We start from the raw sequence: 23,749 nt of genomic DNA on the forward strand, positions 1-23,749 counted from the left end.
CTCATCTTATAGTATGAGGATATCTAGACATAAGTATCCCCTCACTGTTTTAAAAGAAACTTCTATGTCCAGGTAGTAAATTAACAAAAGAACTAAGCTACAATGTACTCTATTGGAGGGGAGGGGAGGTGTGGATGGAGGGAAGATAGAATTTGTGAGTTTCAGAGCAGTGGTTCTCAAACTTTAACTTGTAACAGATCAGAATTCCCTGGAGGGCTTGTTAAACAGATTGCCAGTCTCCACCCCCAGAGTTTCTGCCGCTGTTGGTCTGGCAGCAAACTACTGTTTTTGAGCATAAGGCTTTTTAAGAATAGTATTTTAGATTTAAGTTACTTGCATAAGCTAATGCTAGCCAAACACTGGTTGGTAGGTTAGTTATGGTCTCTGACCTGCTTCCTATGATTGATCTCCATCTGTCTTGACTCCTGCTTTTCTCTGTTAGTTCTGGGATTTCCTACTTTTAATGCATTCACACCTGTGTTATTCTCCCCTCTATTTCCTACCTTTAGCAACAAATCTCCTAGGAGGGCTTCTTTAGGATAGGCTTCTACTTTGTAGAGAAAAATTAGCAAGCTTTACCTGGGTCTCCAGCTGTCTCAGTATTTGGCTCCTGGGACACTTCTGATGTACCCATGTCTCTGGTCACAGGCTGATCCAAGTGGCTGGGCTCTTCAGGAATCTGCATTATAAGAACTTCTGTGTTCTCCTGTGCAATATTCTCCTCCAGCGGTGGTTTTATGTCTATAGGGGAGAAGAACACACTGGGCTGGCAAAGCTCGAAGACAGTCCCCCTCCAGCAGCCCCTCACCACACATCTCCAGGGCCCCTCACCCCTGCCCTCAGTGTGCTACCATCCCGTGGGGCACAACTGGGCAAGGAAAAAAAGAGTTTCAGTTGCTTTCCTTTCACTTCACAGATGCCTAAGCTACACAATGAAATTGACAAAGAAACCCTCACCCCGGGAATTCCCTGGTGGTCCAGTGGCTAGGACTACTGTGCTTTCACTCTGCCATGGCCCAGGTTCAATCCCCGGTCCCGGAGCTAAGATTACACAAGCCACGCGGCAAAACACACAAACAAAACAATACAAAAAAACCCCTCATCCCAAAGTATTTCATAAATACATATATTTATGGTAGGGACTTCAATAAGCCTAACTTCTCTTGGCAAACCAACATATGCCCACATAGATAAACGTGCAAAAGGGAATTCCAGTCAAGAGCAGAAATAGGAGACATCTATTCTACCCAGAAATAACAGACCCGCTTCATACACAAGCATGCTTGTTTCACAGAGCTAGCCCAGAGAAGGGCATTACATACAAAGGCAGCTCGCTGAAGTGCCTTTCCAATATTTTCAAAGTACCTCCAAGAGTCAGAAGGAGTGAACTCATTTCTGTCCCTAAGAGGCTCAGAGCATAGCCCAATGTGACCCACAGTGAAGGTGAATTTCTTTGAAACCTCATAGTTTACCCTGAAAATTCATTTGAGTTTTGCATTCTAATCCAAAATATAGTTGCTTTGATTAAAAGTAAAAATGTTCCCGTCTCCAAATTGGCATTCTGGGAAGATACATTTTTTCTGTGGCTTTATGTCCCCCTGTTAGTCTGCCGTATACCCTCAGTTCAAATGCCTCCATTTGAAAAGCATGGGGACAGAGAAAAGACTATGCAGCTAGCAATCAGCTTATGTAGGATGCTGGCTCAGGGTCAGTTCAATCACTATTTCCTCAACGGCTTCTCCGCCAAGTGCTGTGTTAGAAGGCTCTGCATCCTGGTTTGATCCTTGATTAATCTGCATGTGAGAACCCGAGGGCCTGGTAGAATTGAACTACCTAAGTGACTGCCCTAAAGAGGCAGGAAAGAACATGGCATCCACCAAAGATGAAAGCTGGAGGGAAATGAAGAAACTCAGGCAAGGCATCGAGTTAAAAGTTATGCCAGTCAATCCCTGGACAGACAGCAGTTATTCTATGTGTTCAAAAAAGCCCTTTCATGAAACCTGTACATTGTTAACAGGTCTACTTTGTGCGTCATTTTCTTGTTCGTTTCTTTCTCTTTTTATGAAGTTTCCTTTTGAGAATGCTACCAGTCTCACTGTCTAAGGGAAAAGCAGGGCAAGAAATCCTTATCCACGCTCCAGCCTCCAAGAAAGAAGGCGGGAAGGGCCGTGTGGGCGTCCCCGTGCTGCCCCTCACCTCTGGGCACGCTGGGACCTGTGGACGGATCTTTACAAGCACGGCACGAGGTGCTTCAGCAGCCCCCTGGTCCCCACACCCGTTTCTCAAGCCCAACCCTACAAGGCCATAGGTGGGCACCTCACCTTCCGCTGGTCCACCCCAGCCTTCCTCTGCAGGCTGCGCCGCTGCCAGGGGTGCAGTCTCCTCCACCGTGGAGTGTTTGTACCTGACGAAATAGATCAGGTCTTGAACATCATCTAGCACCGCAGCCTCTTCAAAGATGCTACTGTCCTTCATCCCCAGGTCTCTATTCTCCATCACACGAGCATCGAGCATCTTCTCTGCCTCGCTCAGAATGTGCGACTCCCAAGCACGAAAGACCTTATCTAGGACTTTCTCCACATTATAGGGCAGGCTCTCCCGCTGTGCCGACTTCAGCTTGGATGACATGTCCTGGAACATGGCTTCCAGCTTATGGACGTCAAAGTACTTCTGGAAGCGCTGCAGAGACGGCTGATCTTTAAAGAAGCTGCTGATTATGGGCAAGTCCTCCATGCGGACGCTGTGCTCAGGCGGTACAGGTGTACGTGGAGCCCAGGGGAATGGGTCATCATCATGGTCCTCAGAAGCAGACCCCTGGCTTCCTGCATCCACGAGTTTCTGTACCTCCTCCTCATCCTCTTTCCAGAGTTCTATCCCAGGCTTCTCTGCGAGCCCTGAGGTCTTCAGGTGTTCCTCAAGGTTGTCTTCTTTAAGAGAATCAGGATCTTTATTCTGAGACGCTTCACTGAACTCTGGAGTCTGATTTTCTTTCTTGCCAGGAAAGTCACTTCCTTCAGAGGGTCTCTGTGCTTTCTGATCCCCATGAGAGCTTTCTTCTTTTTCCACCATCGGACTACCTGGGTCCCTGCCTAGACTGTCTACCCCTTTACCTGCAGTCTCATTTTTTCTTTCATTTTCCAATATATTACTAGTTTCTTCTTTGTTTTCTTCAGTTGCAGGATCAGTCTTAATGGCGCCTAAAACAGCTTTTTCAGGGACTTGCAGGTCAACATCTAACCTCTTGTTCTGAATCTCAGGGCTTTTTTCTTTAGACCGTTTTGCACTTACAGCGTTTTCATCCTCCAGTAGTTCTTCGGGGCTGTAGTCGTCATCTTCTGCTTCTGGTATTTCAGTGTGGAAACCTGGTCCCTCTGTGCTATCAGTTTGGCCCGTTGTTCCTACCTCCTGCGTGGCCGGCAGTGGCTTGTGCCCTTCATCCGAGGCGTCCGCTGTGACCTCTGTGGCCTCTTCCTCAGAGAGCCTTCTCTTCTCCCTTGCTGGCTCATTCACTGTGGCGGCCCCGTCTCCTTGCTGCCAGGAAAGATTTCTTCCCAGAATGGGACCCTCTTCTGCTGGTTTTCCTGGCAAACCAATTTCACCTGGGGAGGAGGGTCCAGTCTGATTTTGAGGTTTAAGAAGCCATTCCTTTATAAGTCCCTCACTTGGATGCTCCCCCGAGAGCATGTGTGGTTTTGGTCTGTTGACCGAACCATCTACTTCCTGCGCACTCTCTTTGGAAGCATTATGCTGATGGCCGCCCAAGAATGCTGCCACACCCACGGACTCCTGTTTCGTCTTTCCTTCGTCCCTTTGATTCCCTGCCGCTTTAGGTACCGATTCCCTCTCTGAGGCACCTTCCAAACTCTGCCCTCCAGGCTTTTCTTCACGGAGCATTTCTTTTGCGATATGAACAGCTGCTCCTTTTAGGTCATCCTCTTGGTTGGCAAAGGCTGGTTTTAATGCTTCTGTACCCTTTTCAGCCGCTGGCGAGGAGCTGAGGTGGCCGCTTTGAGGAGGAACACTCACAGTCATGCCTTCTCGCATCTCCTCCTCTAACCCTGCCCCATCCTGCACCAGGTCCCTCTCGGGTTCCTCAACCTTCCGCCCTTTTCCTTTAATGTGAAGTTCTGTGTCCACTTCTGGGTCTTTGTCATTATTTGTATTAGGGACTTCGACATTCCAAAGGCCGTCTGCTGCCTTTTCAGGGTCAATATGATCTACTGCTGGTTGTGGTTTCCCCAGTTTGCTGTCCAGGACTAATGCATCATCCCTTTCCTTTTCTTCCTTTGATTCAGTACTCTCTAAATGTGTACCTGTGTTTTCTTTACCTTCTGTGACATCAGAGAAGATGGTATCTTCCCAGGTTGTTAGTATATTTTTATCACCGTTTTTGATGCCAGGGGTCTGAGTTTCCTCAACTTCATGGTCTTCATTTGAATTCTGCTCTCTCTCTGTTGAATGTTTCTCAACTCCGGAGTTCGCTGGAGCTTTCGTATCTTCTCCACCTATAAAGGTTAGTAATGGCAGCTCATCAAAGTTTTCTTCACCCTCCTCTTCTTCCTTCCCCACTGTGTAATACTCAGCATCCAATTCCTCATCAAAATCATCCTCTAACGAAGTAACAAGTCTGGTTGTCTCATCATCTGATACAAGTGCATCGGCAGTTGAGCCAAATTTGGTTTTCAAGTCCAGAGTCATTTCTGTTTTCAAAAGTTTATAAGCATCCATCTTCTCCTGTTCATTCGAGACCTGAGAACTATTGCTGGTTTTGTTGTTTTCAGTTTCTGGCACTTTTAACTTATCTTGCAGCATTTCTCCAAAAGGTTCAAATGAAGAACGCTCTCCCTGAGCATGACCCGTTTGACTATTTACATGGGGGTGGCTCTTCTGAGCCTCGTGTCTTTCCCTGAGTTCCTTAGTGTTTTCTGATAATATACTTTCACTTTCCTCTGAGTTGGGTTCTACTGGCTCAGGTTCAGGGTCACTTCCCTTAGACGCTTCAGGAGGTTCTTCCACATGCTGAGAAGTTTCTTCTTTAACTTCCGCAGAATCTCCAGTGGCAGAATCGTACAATTCCAAAAATCCTAGAAGTTCTTCTACATTATAATTATCAAAATCATCTCTTCCCCCATCAAAACAAACAAAATCTGTCTCCTGCAAGAGAAGGAAAAACATTAGTGTGTCACTAACCGAGTGTCACAAGAGCAAACGCTTACCCAGGCTAATGACAGAGATGATCTCAAATTCATGTTTGGCTCTAGAGGGGCTTTTGTGCCAACCTTGGGGAATCGGGAGATAGGAGGATGGAACCCACTTTTCCCTGGCTTCCTGCTTCCATGAGGAAGGACTTCTACCTGAGTAATGCTCCTCCTGGCTTCCCTTCATTCTTCTTCCCCAGGGGAGGAATGATTCATGTGGCTGGTGGGTTTGCTCTGCACCATTCCTGTTTTCTGCTTGAGATTGGATGGAAGGGACACACACCCTCTCTCTTCCATGCTGTCAGTTTTACAGGGACAGCCCCCCTTGGGGAGAACCCCACTTGGCTAGCTCTGCCTGTGGCTGGGTAAGTCTGTCTTATTCTAGACTGCAATGTTCAAAAGCCCATTAATTTCCGCACACTTGAGCCGTGTTCTCCAAAAAGCTTTACCAGTAAGTAATGGTGACATTTTGGTCTCCATCTACCTGACTCCTGGGTTTCTTGATTTGTTCTAAGCACAAGTAGGGAAAAGTAGGGTATCATTTATTGGGTCCCCCGACTTCCAATACCTATGCCTGATGTTCTGGGAATTTACCTCATGCTAATTTGCCCAGAAGCTGGAAGACCACCCAGCATCTCCATCATCCTCCCCTCTAGGCTGTGCTTCTCTGCTTACCCAGCTGGAAACAGGGAGAATCACCTAGCTGACAGGCTCTAAGTCTACAACAGATTTCTGGCTCATTTTTTCCTTGGATTGGGAAAGGTAACTCAACTTAAGAAGCACCTTACTGAAATACAGGTGCAGGGGAAGTAAAAATGTTAAGGAACAGAGAATGGTGTCAAGGGGCTCCCCACTTAACTATCACCACAAGTACAGCTTGAAAACAAGATTCAGTGAGGGATACATTCTACTCTAAACCAGGGTTCTGATTAGCTGTCAATAAGATCTGCTTTTAGACTACCTGTAAGTCTATATTCTTCCTTTCCTCTGCTAGTAAACAAATTGACATAAAATGGGTCGTAAACAGAAAGAAACGTTAAAAAACCAACAAAGATAATCTCCTTCTCCTAACTAAACTCTCACAATACTCTGGAGAGGCCTGACAAGTGTGGTAAGGATGAATGATTCCTCTTCCCATCGCGTGCATTTCTGAGCCATTTCTTAATGTTGAGGGAAGCATGTAGTGAGAGGTACAATGAGAAGGCAGAATCCCCAACAAGTGAGGTCTCTGTGACCAGTGAGCTGCTGTCTCATGCGTATTTCCCGCCCAGCAGCATCTTCATTAGGAGTGAAGCCTAACAGGCAATAGGGCTGATTTCATGTCCCTCGAAAAGACAAGGAAAGTTCAAGAACAGCAATGGCTCTATGACGTCATCCGTTCTGCCGAGCTCAGCTGAGAAGTGCCCCAGGCCAGCAGCTCACATGCTCTTGCAGCAACACCAAAGAGTTATTCAAAGATTTCTGTTTGAAGGTGGGTATCAATTCTTATAAATTTTAAAACTCCAGAAAATAATCAGCTGGAATGAGGATCCCAGAGCACAAAATCCTTGTCATCACAAAGCTATTTTAAGTTGGTGCACCCTGGATGAATGCTTTATAGACTGTGCAGTCAGGACCTTGCAGATTTGAGGCTGGACCTCATCTGAAATGCTCAGGTTCCCTTTTCCAAAATCTATCACATAACTCTAATCCCTTAAATCATTAGAGTCAATAAGAAAACCTAGTGTAATTTGGGGTTTGATTAATTTAACCTGATCTCTACATACTTAAAAATGTCTAAAAGCTATTCAATGAGTAGTTTTCAAAGTGAGACACCTTCTCATCTTACTTGTAAAAAAAAGTATTTACCTCCTAAATTTAATAACTAAATACAAAGATATTTAATTCTTCGTCCTTTTTTCCTCACATAAAATAGCAAAGAAAAATCCTGAGTGAGTATACATAGCCTTGTATAAGAACACCTGCTTCAACGTATAACTATCAGATTATGATATAAAGTTTCCAGTAAATTCTTTTCAAACTTTTCTTTCTTTCTTCCTTCCTTCCTTTCTTTAAAGGTGTCTAATAAATTAAAATCTGATACACAGATGTTAACTTTTTTTTTGATCAAAACACATTAAAAGACTTGCAAAAATACTTAATTGAATGTAACTGATGAAGTTATAAACCAATTTATAATTGAGAACAATAACAACAAAAAATCCACAACTTACATCTGTTGGAACTTGTAGCTCTTCTTGAGTATATTCATGGACTACGCGGATTAAATCCTTTGGAAAATATCCAAAAGTACGCCCAACCTATATTAAATGGGCAAAAGAAATGAATATCAATAAAAGTTCTGTAGAAGAAATATAAATGAGAGACTTCTTAGTAGTGAGAGGAAACATATAGATAGGTAGATATAACCACAAGAGATGCATAGTTGCTATTATGATTACAGAGATTATTATTCCAATAAAACTTAAGTACAGAATGTTGTAAGGGCAACTTTTCTAAAACCACTGAAGTTTTCTTTCAACATTCAGCTTAATTTTAAACACAGGGCACATAAAGTGAGATTTCTGAAGTAGCTAGAAGATCTGCATAAGAGAATATTATTGTATATTATGTGATTAAAACTATGTAAATCAAGGCTGGTTAGAAACAATTCCAAATAACCTTAACAAGAACTTATCTGCACATTTCACAGTATCACTCATAAACCAGTACTTAGAAGTCTTTCTTAAACCAATAAACAAAAGCCATGAGGGGACTTCCCTGGTGGCACAGTGGTTAAGAATCCGCCTACCAATGCAGGGGACACGGGTTCGATCCCTGGCCCGGGAAGACCCCACATGACGCGGAGCAACTGAGCCTGCGCACCGCAACTGCTGAAGCCCGTGCACCCTAGAGCCCATGCGCGGCAACTATTGAGCCCATGCGCTACAACTACTGAAAGCCGCCCGTGCTCCGCAACAAGAGAAGCCACGGCAATGAGAAGCCCGCACACCGCAATGAAGACCCACCGCAGCCAAAAAGAACCGTACAAACAAAAAAAAAGCCATGAAAATTAATAAGTAAAAAAAAAAAAATTTCTGAAATGCATGACCACTACAACAAAAGGCAAATATTTATTGATATCATGGGCTATACTAGCTTTTTCAACAAATGGATTTTCAAGTATTTGGGGAGAAAATAAAATTCATACTAATTACACAGCAAGCTTAGTTTCTTGCAAAGTAAACCACTATAGAAGATTATCCCATTTATCTATAGCACTAACCGCTAAGATATATTAGGTTTGTCCTCTTGAGAAACATACACTGTCTTTTGCTAGCTACAGTCTGAAAGGGAGAAGCAGATCTCTTTCCAATCATTAAAGGAGATTGACATGCAGATCAAATGCACAAAAAGAAAAAAAAAGGCTATCTTATCAGTAACCCCTAAAATATCCTCATTACCAGGTCTCTTGTTATATCTGGCAACTATGTGAAAGCCAGTTTTAGTAGAATACTGCCTTGAAGATTAGATAAGAGGAGGCAATTTTAAATTGCTACATTAGCAGTTAAAGTCTGAAACTCTAAGAAACAATAAGAAGCTGCAGGATGAAAACTAAGAAATAAAAACAAGAACCATTCTGAAAGCTCAGGAGAGATAGTTTTTAATTTCCTTAAGTATAAGGTTCATGAAATGACACAGGAGACTGAGGGAAAACACATTTACTTCCTTCTTAGGAAAATTTTATTTTATTAAGAGAATATGGAAAAGGGAAAGAAATCAGAGCTATGTGGAGAAAGGAAATACATTTATCTTTGTATAATCTTTGTCAACTGAGACCATAGGTCATAAAATACTCGTAATTTTACATTGAGTGGGTCCTGTTTCTTATGATCTGACAAAAAGATGCAGAATCATGGGCCCTCATGACTGAAAGTAAGCTTTATATCTAATTTTGCTTCCGTATATCATCTCTGCCAAGGAACTGCTGATTTGATTTGGGAAAAGAAAGAAAAGGGGAGGGGAGGGGAGGGGAGGGGAGGGGAGGGGAGGGGAGGGGAGGGGAGGGGAGGGAAGGGAAGGGAAGGGAAGGGAAGGGAAGGCAAGGCAAGGCAAGGCAAGGGAAAGGGAAAGGGAAGGCAAGGCAAGGCAAGGGAAGGGAAGGCAAGGGAAGGGAAGGGAAGGCAAGGCAAGGGAAGGGAAGGCAGGGGAAGGGAATTGTTTCAAGAGAACAAATTCTGCATAAGCTACTATTAAGACAAATGTAAATAAGTGCCGCTGCCCTGAAAGGAAATATTCACAAGGAAAATGGGTAAGACATGGGCCCTGCCGTTACAGAGCTTTTGACTTCACAGGAGGAAAGACAGTACACACATTAACTACAACACAAGGCAGTAAAAGGAACGCCACATGAGCAGTGCAAACAAAGTGCCACGTAAACAATTATTAGACAGCAAAGATCCCTTCTGGCTGGGAGCTGAGGGCAGTGCTTCCCTAGGAAGGCAGGGTCAGAGTTGGGAACCAGAAAGATTGGCAGCCTTTCTAGACGTGAATATGGTTGTGAGCAAAGGTGTGGAAGAGGGAAAATGCAAAGTCAAGTTCACTTATCCAAACGCTCCAGCTTCACCACTATATGAAAAACACAGCCTAGGGACTTCGAAAAAATGTTCCAAGAGTACAGACTATCAAGAAATCTCATGCAGTAGACTTGAAAGAAACAGAATAGATTCTTCTTTGAATATGGTGATTCAACTGGGATCCCGCCTAAATACAAGGGCTGTACCTGACCAGATGGTCTTACAAGACCCCTCCCTAGGAATCTGGACTGCCAGCAAAACAAATCGATTTTTCCCGATGGGGGATTCTCAAGCCCTCTTTCCTGTTGTTTGTTTGGTGTTTTATTGAGAGTGAAAATTTTCACATTTGGGACTGGGTGTATCTCTAAGTTTGTACAATCCTAAGGGCATTGAGGACTCTTATTGCTTTCAGTAAATAACCAGTCCACACATCACATAAAAAGGAAAGGACAAGAGCTCATAAGCATCCCAATCAGGTCACTCCTAGTGAATCTCCTCATTAAAAACATCAAAGCATGACAAAGTCACTGATTTCCATGTCTGCTGTCCTGGCACCCACAGAGCTGGCTGGGAATAGAGCTGCTTCAGTGAACTTGGGGGAGCAATTGTCCAAAAAAGCAGGAAAAGGATGCCCCAGCAGTTGCAAGCAAAACAAGCAAGAAAGCACACAGTGAAAATGACATTTTGCTTTTTTAACAGAAACAGCACACATGATTAGGTATGTGAATAATTTAGAAAAAAATTATTTTTAAAATTAACTCTAAACGTGAATACCTGAAACACTACCTTGCATACTTTACAGGATTAAGCCCACAAATACTTCCTTTTTGAAACAATGAAGTTAAGATTTTTCAGGTTTCACCATTGGTAACTACTAGTTTGTTTTCTGCATCTGTGAGTCTGCTTCTGTTCTGTTACATTCATTCGTTTTTACTTTTTAGAGTCTACTTATAAGTGATAACGTACAGTATTTGTCTTTCTCTGCCTTATTTCACGAAGCACAACAACCTCCAGATCCATCCATGTTGTTGCAAATGGCAAGACTGCAATCTTTTCACGGCTGAATAATACTCTATTGTATATATATCCACCACATCCTTATTTACTATGTATGGAGCATCTGTGGCTGGTAAGGCCTAGAACTTGATGCTGAGGAGTGATAGCCAGAAGCAGCTCAGTTCTGTTGAAGTCCCTCTTCTGTGTCCCCAGCTGGGGACACAGAACCATCCTCTTTTTCCACAGTCTAGCAGAGAGGACAGGTTAACTCCATCAAAGACCCCAAGAAACAGTTTCTTAAATCTACAGTGCTGGCTTCCCTGGTGGCGCAGTGGTTAAGAATCCGCCTGCCAATGCAGGGGACACGGGTTCGAGCCCTGGCCCGGGAAGATCCCACATCCCGCAGAGCAACTAAGCCCACGTGCCACAACTACTAAGCCTGCGCTCTAGAGCTCGCGAGCCACGACTACTGAAGCCCGCGCGCCTAGAGCCCGTGCTCCGCAACAAGAGAAGCCACTGCAATAAGAAGCCCACGCACCGCAACGAAGAGTAGCCCCCGCCCGCCGCAACTAGAGAAAGCCCGCGCACAGCAACGAAGAACCAAAGCAGCCCAAAATAAATAAATAAAATTAAAAAAAAAAATCTACAGTGCTAAACAAGCCAATAAAAAGGAAGAAAATTAAGTATGTCAAATTTTTACTTACACTTCCAGCCCAAACTTCAGGCGATCCCCCTGCCAGTTTATAGTAGACATATACAGGGTCACCTTTTTTAAAATTCACAAAACGACAATCCGGGCCTGTAAAATCTTCCAGAGCCTCACCCCGGTACATTAACACTGTATATAAAGAGAGAAAAAAAACAAGCAGATATCAGGATTCAACTTCCACAGTCCATATTGGCTGATCAGGAAATATAAGAATCCACTGTAAACAACAATCAAGTTTCTCCAGTACTCTCTGGACCCAATCGCTTTCAACTCATATGCGCAAAGCCTCTACAGAGCTTTATTTGTTATAGATCATGACATCCCCCTGCAAGTAAACAGGAGACAGGGAAACTTTCCCAATGCGTCCACCGCCACACATGGCTGGTCTCAAGTGAAGCTCTTGGTTCCCTCTCTGTCTAGTCCTCAGTCTTTGCTGTTGCATAATCATAAAAAGCTTCATTTTGCAGTTGGGTAAATTCGAGCGCAGATGCTACTAGTGTAAGCATGACTAAATGCAGAGATAACAGGTAACTGGGGAGAGCACCCAAGAACCCCCAAGGGGTCAATTAACTTGAACTAACCGCTGAAAGGCCCTATATCTTTAAGTGGCTGTAACTGTTGCCACGCAGCAGTAAACACTGTCCATTTCATTTGCAGTCAAGTTGCTCTCTCCCTCAGTAGATGGATAAATTAATGGGAAAGGACATCACACCCTATTATGGATCCAGTCACATTACAAGATATTATTTTTCTGAAAGTATATAATGTTGACTATACCCAACATTAAGGTTTATTTATTTCTATAAACAAAATCAAAAGTAGGCAAGTGGGTTTTGTTTCTATAAACAAAATCATATGTGGCAGGGACAAGCAAAACTATGAGAATTGTTTAGTAGTTACCTTCAGTCTTAAAATGCAGGACAAATCACACTCGATCTAGAAATTGGTAGAAGCAATATTTTTCTTTTTGTTGGCCAAATACACAGTTTCTAATGTAAGATGAAATGGACAATAAATGCAATTAAGCAGCAGAGAAAAAGAAGAATGAAAGGGAAGTAACACTTTTTTTAACAGCCAATTAGCAATAAGTACATTAAAGCACATCTTTAAATACGTATTTGAGGGACAAACATATAAAGGGGGTTATTCGGATTTTAAAGCTAGAATCTTATTATTTTAATACATGTCAGCATCCTAATTCAGATATAATTAGCTGAGAGGCCAAGTCGAAGGTGATGGACAATTTAAGACTGGGGATTCTATCAGAATTGGAAACGGCAATGTATCTCTTATTCCCCCTTAAAAGAGATCACTGCAGATTTGTAATAATAAATCAGATAACAACATAGTGCACACTAAGGAACAGCTATCTGAAAAGCACACAAAGACAGCTCACAGGCACACACCTTACTAAGTAAACACTTTAGGCAACACAACACAGACCCAGAGCCTGCTCTAGCTGCTGCCTGTTGTGTTTGGTTACATCTGTTTTGACACATGCCATTTCTCATGTTATGTGACCACCATGGGCCCTTCCAACACCATGTCTCCATACTAAGGAAGCATCAGTGATGTGATTCTCTAGGTAACTGGTTTTGAGGAACCCAGGTAGGATAGTGCTTGAAAGCAACGAATAGCAAACATCTGCTATATCCAACCCTGCTTGCTAATAACCCGGATTTACTCTGAGAAAACTGCAGGAACAATTCATGGAAGTTGCTCCACTTTTGTGGCGTTTATTTACATCAGTCCTAGGGTTACTTCTAGGAATGGCTTAACACAAATCAAAGACTGTCTCCTTTCTTTCCTCTAACGGCTGGCAGTGCTACAGTTCTTCAAATAGTGAAATTTGGTTTCGAATAACACCCATTTTGAATATAAATAGCTAAACTGTAGGCTTCGGCCTCCTCAGAACGAACATTTTTCTATAGGTACTGGTTACAACAGATGAACAACCGTTTCTGAAGCGGTTATCGGTAAGTTTACAAGGTTATTTGAGACCGGCCGGGAGGCCACAAGGATGATACTTGTCCGGCAAACACACAGGAAGACAGCCCAAGAGCACAAATGATTAAGGCTGAAGCTAGTTGGGTTTATAAAACTCTTGCAGTATTTACTGTTTTTACTTTAACAATCCTCTTCACCTGAGTTTGGGGCTCTCTGCCCTCCTCAACGCCCGCAGTCCGCCCTCCCACCGCCAATTCGCGGTTAGGGAACCATTCCGCTTCCTGCGCGAAAAGGAGGCTGCTGGTCCCAGGTGGCCTCTTTCGAGAACGAAAGATTTTGGCCTTTCCGGTGCCCTCCCTGCCTGGCTGCATGCAGGAGCCTTCCAAGCACAGAAATGACAGAACTGAGGCAGAGCCGGGGAGGAGACCTTGGAACACACCGCAAGCCTGGACTCCAGGCTCGTCCCAAACCTAAACTCCAATCCCTGTTCAAAAGGCGGTCCGAGCCCCGAATCCCAGTGAAGCAGAGGGGCGAAGCGGCAGCGCCAGGAAGCCTTTGCCGAGCCCCACCAGCAACCTGCCGCAGGGAAGACGCCCACCGAGCCCTTAGCGCATCTGCCCCCGGACTGCACCCAGCGAGGTCCCCGCCGAGGGGGCAGGATAGCGCTTGCGGGCAGCGCGGGGAGCCCAGGGAGCGCGGCGCGCCACCCCATCCTTCCTCGGAACCGGGGCGGGCCGGAGGAGGGGACGCTGTGAGCGATCCCCGGGGAAACCGGAGGCCACCTCCGACCCCCCCACCCCCACCCCCCGCCTCCGTCGGCAAAGGAAAAATGAACAGCTGGCAACAAGTGGGAGGTGCAGCCCCCCACGGCCGGGGCCGGCTGGCCCGGGCGCCCGCAGGGCCGGAGGGGACAGACGCAAGGACCCGGGGCTCGCCCACCTCGGCGCTCTGCCCGCCCGGCCTGCGCCCCCCGGGCCGGCTTGGTGCGCTGCCGAGCCCCCGCCCCCGCGCCGCCCTCCCGGGCACTCACTGCTGCATTCGTCGTCCGCGCAGAGTTTGTGCTGCGAGAAGCGCCGGACGGTGTCCGGGTCCGGCTGGCCGGGTACCCGCCAGAGCGGCCTGAGCAGGAGCAGCCACAAGAGGAGTCCCGGCGCCGCAGCCATGTTGTGGTCACCTCGCGGAGCCGGTGACGCGGAGGAGGCGGCCCGGGCGGGGCGGCGGGCGGAGCGCGGGGGGCGGGGGGACGCGCGGCGGGGCGGGGCGGCGCCCGCCGGGGTGTGAGTCCTTGACCGACACGTCAGCACGGCCTCCGGGAGGGGATGGAGGGGGTCCGGGAGGAGGAGGGGGACCCGCACTCGCACCTCCTTCCCAAGGCTTTCTCCTCCGGTTGCTGCCTTGGCAACCGGGACTCTATCTTCTCCCTCGTCCAATCGCCTGCCTTTGCCCCTGTCCATTCGCAGTCGGCCCTCCGCGAGACTCCCTCCCTCGCCCACCCCTCTCTGCGACTTTGGATCCCCCGACCCCGCGCCATCCCAACAGCAGGTCTTCTTTGACACCTTCTTGCAGCTTCTGATTTCTGGTTCGTCTCCAGCTTGCTCACCCTCACCCCCCCTTCTTGCTTTGGTACCTCCTTTTCCGAACTACCAAATCCCACCCACGATTTACCACTGATAGTCTCCAGTTCGAGATTCCGTCTTCTTCTGACTCCCAGGGGTTTTGGGGGGCCCCATCCCATGACCCTCTTATATTAGGAAAGGGAGGTGTCAGTGGAATGGTGGGTCGGTGACGTACAATAGAGCCGGTGGCCTGCTTGGTCTTTTTCCCCACCCCCGGCCCTGGGGGTTGGAGGTGGGCAATGGCTCCTCATGCTGAGATCTTCAGATTTGGGGGTCTTTATCCATAAGGGGAGAATAATTTAATTCCATGCAAATATATTGAGCTTCCCTTTTATGCTATTATTTCAGGCCAGACGCTGGACAAAGCATTAGGATGGTGAGGGGAAACACGTAGATCAACAGACAAGATATCAGGCCTTTGTCTAAAGAAGCCCACAATTTAGTGGAAACAACTCACATCAAAACGACTAAAGAATAAATGTCGGGCTTCCCTGGTGGCGCAGTGGTTGAGAGTCTGCCTGCCAATGCAGGGGACGCGGGTTCGAGCCCTGGTCTGGGAAGATCCCACATGCCGTGGAGCAACTAGGCCCGTGAGCCACAACTGCTGAGCCTGCGCGTCTGGAGCCTGTGCTCCGCAACGAGAGGCCGCGATAGTGAGAGGCCCGCGCACCGCGATGAAGAGTGGCCCCCGCTTGCCACAACTAGAGAAAGCCCTCGCACAGAAACGAAGACCCAACACAGCCATAAATAAAATAAAATTAATTAAAAAAGAATAAATGTCGTTAGGAGGAAAAAGCTAATCAATAGTGGCTAACATTTATTGAGCAGTTTCTTTACGTCCAAGTGTTATTCTAAGGTGTGTATATATATATATAATCAATTTGTTTAATGTATCTTCACAACAATAGTAGGTCCTATTACTATCTTCATTTTCAAGATGAGTACATTGCATTTGTCTGTGACCAGGGTCTTCTCACTGTTGTCTCTGCCAAGGCTATTTATCAACCTTGAATGCCAATCAAATGCATTAGTTGGTTTCCTAAACTGACTGGATTCTTTAAAAGCAAGAGGAAAGAATGTGGCCCATCCATGCAAACCATAATGCTGAATAAAGGAAAAGATGAGAGATGTTCACAGTTGTTTATCTATAGGGGCCATGAGATGTCCCATTGGTCCAGTGTCGTTTCCATGCTGTCTGGAGAGAATGTACAATAGATTAGGTGACTGTCCAAACAGCAGTGCCATGAGGAGTTCTTCTTTTCTTTTCTACTCTGTGTTTCATTGCTTTAGAATCTTAGGTGTGTCTAATAGGCATCTCCAACTTCATATGTTGAAAAGCAAACTTCTTATTTTCTCTCTCAAACCATGCTCCTTTCAATCTTTCCTATCTCAATAACTGGCCATTTAATTCTATTTCCCAGGTGTTCAAGTCAAAAACTTACAAACTGTTCTTGACTTCTCTTTGTCTCATACCCCAAAGTCCAATCCATCAGACAATCCTGGGCACTCTCTTTGAATTGCTTTACTGAGGTGTAATTGACATACAATAAATTGCACACATTGATAGTTTACAATTTGATAAGTTTTGACACATACACACTCGTGAGACCACCACCACTATCAAGGTAATTAACATATCCATTACCCCAAAAAGAGTCCTCATGCTTCTTTGCAATCCCTCCCTCCCCTCCCCTGCCCGTCTCCAAACAACCTTCTGTTGCTACAGATTGATTTGTATTGAATAGTTTCTAGAATTTGATATAAATCGAATCATACATTATGTATTCTTTTTTGTCTGACTTCTTTCACTCAGCATAAGCATTTGCAATACGTCCAGGATCTGACCACTCCTCACCGTCTCCTATGCTAACACTGCAGGCCAAGCCACCATCATCTCTCAACTGAAAGACTGCAGTAGCCTCCTCACTGTTCTCTCTGCTTCTGCCCTGCCCTCCCAAAGTCTATTGTCTCAATAGCAGCCAGAGCGATCATTTCGTGATATAAATGTGGTCATGTCTCTCCTCTACTCAAAACCTTCCTCTAGCTTTCCACTTCCAAGTCAGATGCAATGACTTTATTATGGACTGCACTGTCTTATTTGACCTGACCCTGCTCATCCGTTTTACCCCCATTTCCTAGCACTCTCCCCTGGCTCTGTTAGTTTCGCTCAAATACACCAAGCACACTCCTGCATCAGAGCATTTGCACTTGCAATTTTCCCTCAGCCTGGAACGGTTCCCCTAAATAGTCTGCTTGGCTAACTAGTTCCCTCACTTCATCAAGGGTCTGTAACAATACCATATCTTATTAGAGATGCCTTCCCTGATCACCCTATATAAACAAGAACTCCTTCCCATGATTACCTAGCCCATCACCCTGCTTTATTTTTCTTCAGAGCAGTTACCACCTGCCTTACATTTGTTTATCTATTTGACTGCCCCCCTCCCCCAAATATAAGCTTCATGGGAGAAAGGAATTTGCCTTGCTCATTGTGTAACATAATCCCCAAGGAAAATGTCAAAAACGTCTAGAATGTATGAGGTACTCAACAAATGATCTGATAGATGAACCCGTAATTCCTCATGTATTGTAAATATACTACACTATTAACGTACGTGGAGGCTCCATATATAAATAGCACCGAGAGGGAATATGCCACGAGACCAAGGCATCTTGTGTTTTCCCTTCAGCGGCACCCTCAACACTGGAAACCAAACTTGGAAAATATGCACTGTTGATGGAGGGCGTATTTGTTGCGTAGGGAGTGAATGAAATTGCACTGTACTCTTTTTCTGTATCTTATCAGAATATTAAAGCAGATCAAGAGGTCATTTTCATTTTTGTTATTTCTATTTAGAGCAGTATTAATGACAATTCATTGGTGGAAAAAGCAAAATTCCAAAATGACCTAACTGAATATCACTTCACTAATATTTAATTTGACTGATTTTCGCATATGCTTTTATATGAGGAGTGAGAGTACTCAGTTACTAAGGAACTGGCTGCTTAGTTTGTAGATTTTCCAGGGGTTTATGTGCATTATTTTTTACTATTATTATTGCCTTAAAGAGATATTAACAAGTTTGGTGGCTAATCAAAAAAAAATCTCAGCTGACCACAGTGAGAGTGGTGGTAGTAGTTCTTCCTGCCTGCATATATATAGTTATAGTGGATGAATCAGCATTCAGCTTTACTCATAGCATTTAAACACAGATGTTCAACATAAATTCTAATCTCAAGTACATTATTTGTTAACACCTCAAACGGAATTTCCACTAAGTAAAGGTTGAGTAAAAGTCAAAAAATAAATGTGTGTAGTTTGGTGGCGGGGAGAGCATAAAGTATAAGGTATGGAGGGTCCCTGACCTTAGAGAATTTGCAATCTGATTGAGAAAACAACACAAGTACATCTGAAACAAAGAGAGGACAGCATAATAACATATATCATTGTAAACCTCCCATCGTGCCTACCCAGGAACATCCATAAGGCCTAACACTGAAGTTATCAGAAATAACCCAGTCTGTTCCCAATGCTGAAACCACTCAGAGTCCAGAGAATAGGATAAAACATTTCTTAAGGACTATGGCTTCCAATCTAGAGGGAGTAACAGGGACTAGATTTACCCTCCCTCTGTGCTTCAATTCAGTATCTAGAAAACTAGACAAAATCTATGAAATGATAATTTTTAGACATTGGACAACAAACAGTATAGGCAGTGACCCCTAAAATAAGTGGAACAAATGAGGCGAGTGCTATGATTGTCCCAACTTACTTCCCAGATAAAGTTTCCAGGACACAACCAGAAAAGGGAAACTCAAACAGGTGATCACGTTGAGTTGAAGAGACAGATTTGCAAGTTTGGGGAGGCCAACACAGCTGGAATGCGTAAGGGAAGAGTACAGGAGAGAAGAGAGCTACACGGAAAAAAAGAGAACTTTGCAGAGAGAGCTCCAGAGATCTGCATAAGGTTTCTCTCAAGTCTCCAACTGAGTAATGATAAGTGCCTGTGTGTGAGGAACTACCTGAGGCCAAGGAAAGAACCACTGAGGGAAAAAGGAGAACAATCACTGGAGTAGAGAATAGTTTGTATTTTCACTAGCCAGAGTGAAAAACCTGTCATATTCAGTTCATCAGGTAGAGTACTCAGTAAAGGGAAAAATCAGCCTAAGATCTAAAGCTACTCTTATCCTGCCTAACAAGGCTTGAAAACAAGCCTTGAAAAGATAAAAATGTTTTCAAGTAAATTAACTGCATTCCAGAACAGAGGTCAAGATTATTTAAAAGAGTACAAAATATCCAACACTCAACAAGGTAAATTCACAATGTCTGGAATACAAAAAAAAATTATGAAGTATGCAAAGAAGCAGGAAAATACAAACCATAATGAAAAGAAAAATCAATCAATAGGAATGTTCCAAAATGACACAGATGATAGAATTATTACACAGGACATTAACACAATTATATTTCATATGTTCAAGATTCTGTAGGAAAGCATAAACATGTAAAGGAAAACATAGAGGATAGAAAAATGATCCAAATCAAACTTAGGTGAATAAACCAATGGCTGACATGAAAAATACACTGGACAGGATTGACAGTAGATTAGACACAGAAGAAAATATTAGTGAACTTGAAGACATAGTTATATAAACTCCCCAAAATGAAACAAAGAAACTGAAAGAAATGAACAGAGCATCAGTGTGGACACCTTCGGTTAGCCCAATATTTATGTAATTGGGGTCCCTAAAGGAGGTAGGAGACAGAAAAGGTATCTGAAGAAATAACGAATGAAAGCATTCCAAATAAGATGAAAACTCAGATCTAAGAAGCTCAACAAACCCCAAACACAAGAAACATGAATAAAATTAAACCAATGCACGTCAAATTGCTTAAAACCAGTGATAATGAAAAAAAATTGAAACTCGTCTAGAGAAAACAGACACACTATGTACGTAGGAGTAAAGATAAATTTCTCTTTGGAAACATGCAAGCCAGAAGACAGAAGATCAATATATTTAAAGTGCTGGGGGTAAAGTATGAAATTCTGGAGTTGTATATCACGTGAAAATATTTTTCAAAGATAAGGTGAAGTCTTTTCAACATGTGGTGCTGGGACAATTGAATATCTACATGCAAAAGAATAAAACTGAACTCTACCTTAGCCACATACAAAAATTAACTCAAAATGGATCACAGTCTTAAATGTAAAATTGGGAAGATTGAAAATCCTTGAAGAAAACATAGGGAGAAATCTTGGAGTAGTCAATGATGACTTAGGTATGACCCTAAAAGCATAAGCAACCAAATAAAAAATAGATAAATTGGACTTCATCAAATTTAAAACCTCTGCTCTTCAAAGGATCTAATCAAGACAGTGAAAAGACAACCATATTTGCCATTCATATATCTGATAAGGGACTTAGATCTAGAATATATAAGGAACTCTTTAAGTTTAATAATAAAAAGACAAATAACCTAGTTAAAAATAGGCAAATAATTTGAATAGACATTTCTCCAAAGAAAATATATAATGGTCAATAAGTAGATGAAAAGATGATTAACATGATTAGCCATTAGGAAATCAAAACCACAATGAACTATCAAAACTACAATGAGCTATCATTTCATATCCACTAAGAAGACTATAATAGGGAGACCTTCAAGATGGCGGAGGAGTAAGACATGGAGATCACCTTCCTCCCCACAAATACATCAGAAATACATCTACATGTGGAACAACTCCTACAGAACACCTACTGAACGCTGGCAGAAGACCTCAGACTTCCCAAAAGGCAAGAAACTCCCCATGTACCTGGGTAGGGCAAAAGGAAAAAGAAAAAACAGAGACAAAAGCTTAGGGACGGGACCTGCACCTCTGGGAGGGAGCTGTGAAGGAGGAAAAGTTTCCTCACACTAGGAAGCCCCTTCACTGGTGGAGACGGGGTGAGGGTTGGAAAAAGGGGAAGCTTTGGAGCCACGGAGGAGAGCACAGCAACAGGGGTGCGGAGGGCAAAGCAGAGAGATTCCCACACAGAGGATAGGTGCTGACCAGCACTCACCAACCCGAGAGGCTTGTCTGCTCACCCGCTGGGGTGGGTGGCGGGATGGGGCTGGAAGCTGAGGCTCGGGCTTCGGAGGTCAGACCCCAGGGACAGGACTGGGGTTAGCTGCGTGAACACAGCCTGAAGGGGGCTAGTGCGCCACAGCTAGCTGGGAAGGAGTCCGGGAAAGAGTCTGGACCTGCCTAAGAGGCAGGAGACCATTGTTTTGGGGTGCGTGAGGAGAGGGGATTCAGATCACCGCCTAAATGAGCTCCAGAGACAGAAGTGAGCCACAGCCATCAGCACAGACACCAGAGACGGGCATGAGATGCTAAGGCTGCTGCTGCCGCCACCAAGAAGCCTGTGTGCGAGCACAAGTCCACACCTCCCCTCCTGAGAGACTGTGCAGCCTGCCAATGCCAGGGTCTCATGATCCAGGGACAACTTCCCCAGGAGAACACACAGCGCTCCTCAGGCTGTTGCAACGTGGCACTGGCCTCTGCGGCAGCAGGCTCGCCCCGCATTCCGTACCCCGCCCACACCCTGGCCTGAGTGAGCCAGAGCACCGTAATCAGCTGCTACTTGAACCCCGTCCAGTCTGAGCGAAGAACAGACGCCCTCAGGCGTCCTACACGCAGAGGCGGGTCCAAATCCAAAGCTGAACCCCGGGAGCTGTGCGAACAAAGAAGAGAAAGGGAAACCTCTCCCAGCAGCCTCAGGAGCAGCAGATTAAATCTCCACAATCAACTTGATGTACCCTGCATATGTGGAATAGCTGAATAGACAACGCATCATCCCAAAATTGAGGCAGTGGACTTTGGGAGCAACTGTAGACCTGGGGTTTGCTTTCTGCATCTAATTTGTTCCTGGATTTATGTTTATCTTACTTTAGTATTTACAGTTTATTATCATTGGTAGATATATTGATTTGGTTGCTCTCTTCTGCCTTTTTTTTTATATATAGATATACATATTTTTTTCCTTTTTCTCTTTTTGTGAGTGTGTATGTGTATGCTTCTTTGTGTGATTTTTGTCTGTATAGCTTTGCTTTTACCATTTGTCCTAGGGTTCTGTCTGTCTGTTTTTTTGTTTTTATTTTTTTTAGTATAGTTTTTTTTTTTTTTTTTTTTAAGGATTTTCTTTTTAATTAATTAATTAATTTATTTTTGTCTGTATTGGGTCTTCGGTTCGTGCGAGGGCTTTCTCCAGTTGCGGCAAGCGGGGGCCACTCTTCATCGCGGTGCGGGGACCGCTCTTCATCGCGGTGCGCGGGCCTTTCTCCATCGCGGCCCCTCCCGTTGCGGGGCACAGGCTCCAGACGCGCAGGCTCAGCAATTGTGGCTCACGGGCCCAGCTGCTCCGTGGCATGTGGGATCTTCCCAGACCAGGGCTCGAACCCGTGTCCCCTGCATTAGCAGGCAGATTCTCAACCACTGCGCCACCAGGGAAGCCCTTTAGTATAGTTTTTAGCACTTGTTATCATTGGTGGATTTGTTTTTTGGTATGGTTGCTCTCTTCTTCTTTCTTTTTATTACTTTCTAATTTTTTTTATTTTTAATACTTATTTTTTATTTTAATAACTTTATTTTTTCTTTCCTTCCTTCTTTCTTTCTTTCCTTCTCTCTTTCTCTCTCTCTCTCCCTCCCTCCCTCCCTCCCTCCCTCTCTCTCCCTCCCTCCCTCCCTCTCTCTCTCTTTCTTTCTTTCCTTCTTTCTCCCTTTTCTTCTGAGCCATGTGGCTGACAGGGTCTTGTTGCTCTGGCCAGGTGTCAGGCCTGAGCCTCTGAGGTGGGAGAGCCGAGTTCAGGTCACTGGTCCACCAGAGACCACCTGGCTCCACATAATATGAAACAGCAAAAGCTCTCCCAGAGATCTCCATCTCAACGCTAAGACCCAGCTGCACTCAATGATGAGCAAGCTCCAGTGCTGGACACCCCATGCCAAACAACTAGCAAGACAGGAACACAATGCCACCCATTAGCAGAGAGGTTGCCTAAAATCACAGTATGTGCACAGACACCCCAAAACACACCATGGACGTGGTCCTGCCCACCAGAAAGACAAGACCCAGCCTCATCCACCAGAACACAGGCACCAGTCCCCTCCACCAAGAAGCCTACACAACCCACTGAACCAACCTTAGCCACTGGGGGCAGAGACCAAAAACAACGGGAACTATGAACCTGTAGCCTGCGAAAAGGAGACCCCCAACACAGTAAGCTAAGCAAAATGAGAAGACAGAGAAACACACAGCAGATGAAGGAGCAAGGTAAAAACCCACCAGACCAAACAAATGAAGAGGAAATAGGCAGTCTACCTGAAAAAGAGTTCAGAGTCATGATAGTAAAGATGATCCAAAATCTTGGAAATAGAATGGAGAAAATACAAGAAACATTTAACAAGTACCTAGAAGAAATAAAGAGCAAAAAAAATATGATGAACAACACAATAAATGAAATTTAAAATTCTCTAGAAGGAATCAATAGCAGAATAACTGAGGCAGAAGAACGGATAAGTGACCTGGAAGATAAAATAGTGGAAATAATTACCGCAGAGCAGAATAAAGAAAAAAGAATGAAAAGAATTGAGGATAGTCTTAGAGACCTCTGGGACAACATTAAATGCACCAATATTCGAATTATAGGGGTCCCAGGAGAAGAAAAGAAAAAGAAAGGGACTGAGA

General features: G+C 44.5%; 1 protein-coding gene across 2 annotated transcripts in view; it reads right to left on the reverse strand.

Moving 5' to 3' along the window:
* MIA3 (MIA SH3 domain ER export factor 3) overlaps nt 1–23,749 on the reverse strand; it is a 79,557-nt gene that overhangs the window by 38,036 nt on the left and 17,772 nt on the right. Inside the window, exons 1-5 of one of the 2 annotated variants that reach the window (XM_057544861.1) lie at nt 14,437–14,602; nt 11,455–11,588; nt 7,412–7,498; nt 2,322–5,154; nt 580–741 (exon numbers count right to left, since the gene is read on the reverse strand). In XM_057544861.1, coding sequence (XP_057400844.1) covers nt 580–741; nt 2,322–5,154; nt 7,412–7,498; nt 11,455–11,588; nt 14,437–14,569 — 3,349 coding nt within the window. In that variant the 5' untranslated portion in view covers nt 14,570–14,602. Of the gene's footprint in view, nt 1–579; nt 742–2,321; nt 5,155–7,411; nt 7,499–11,454; nt 11,589–14,436; nt 14,603–23,749 lie in introns of those variants that run through there. The other variant, XM_057544866.1, reaches the window with a different exon arrangement.

Source organism: Balaenoptera acutorostrata, chromosome 1, assembly GCF_949987535.1.
Source record: "Balaenoptera acutorostrata chromosome 1, mBalAcu1.1, whole genome shotgun sequence".
Lineage (NCBI taxonomy): Eukaryota > Metazoa > Chordata > Mammalia > Artiodactyla > Balaenopteridae > Balaenoptera > Balaenoptera acutorostrata.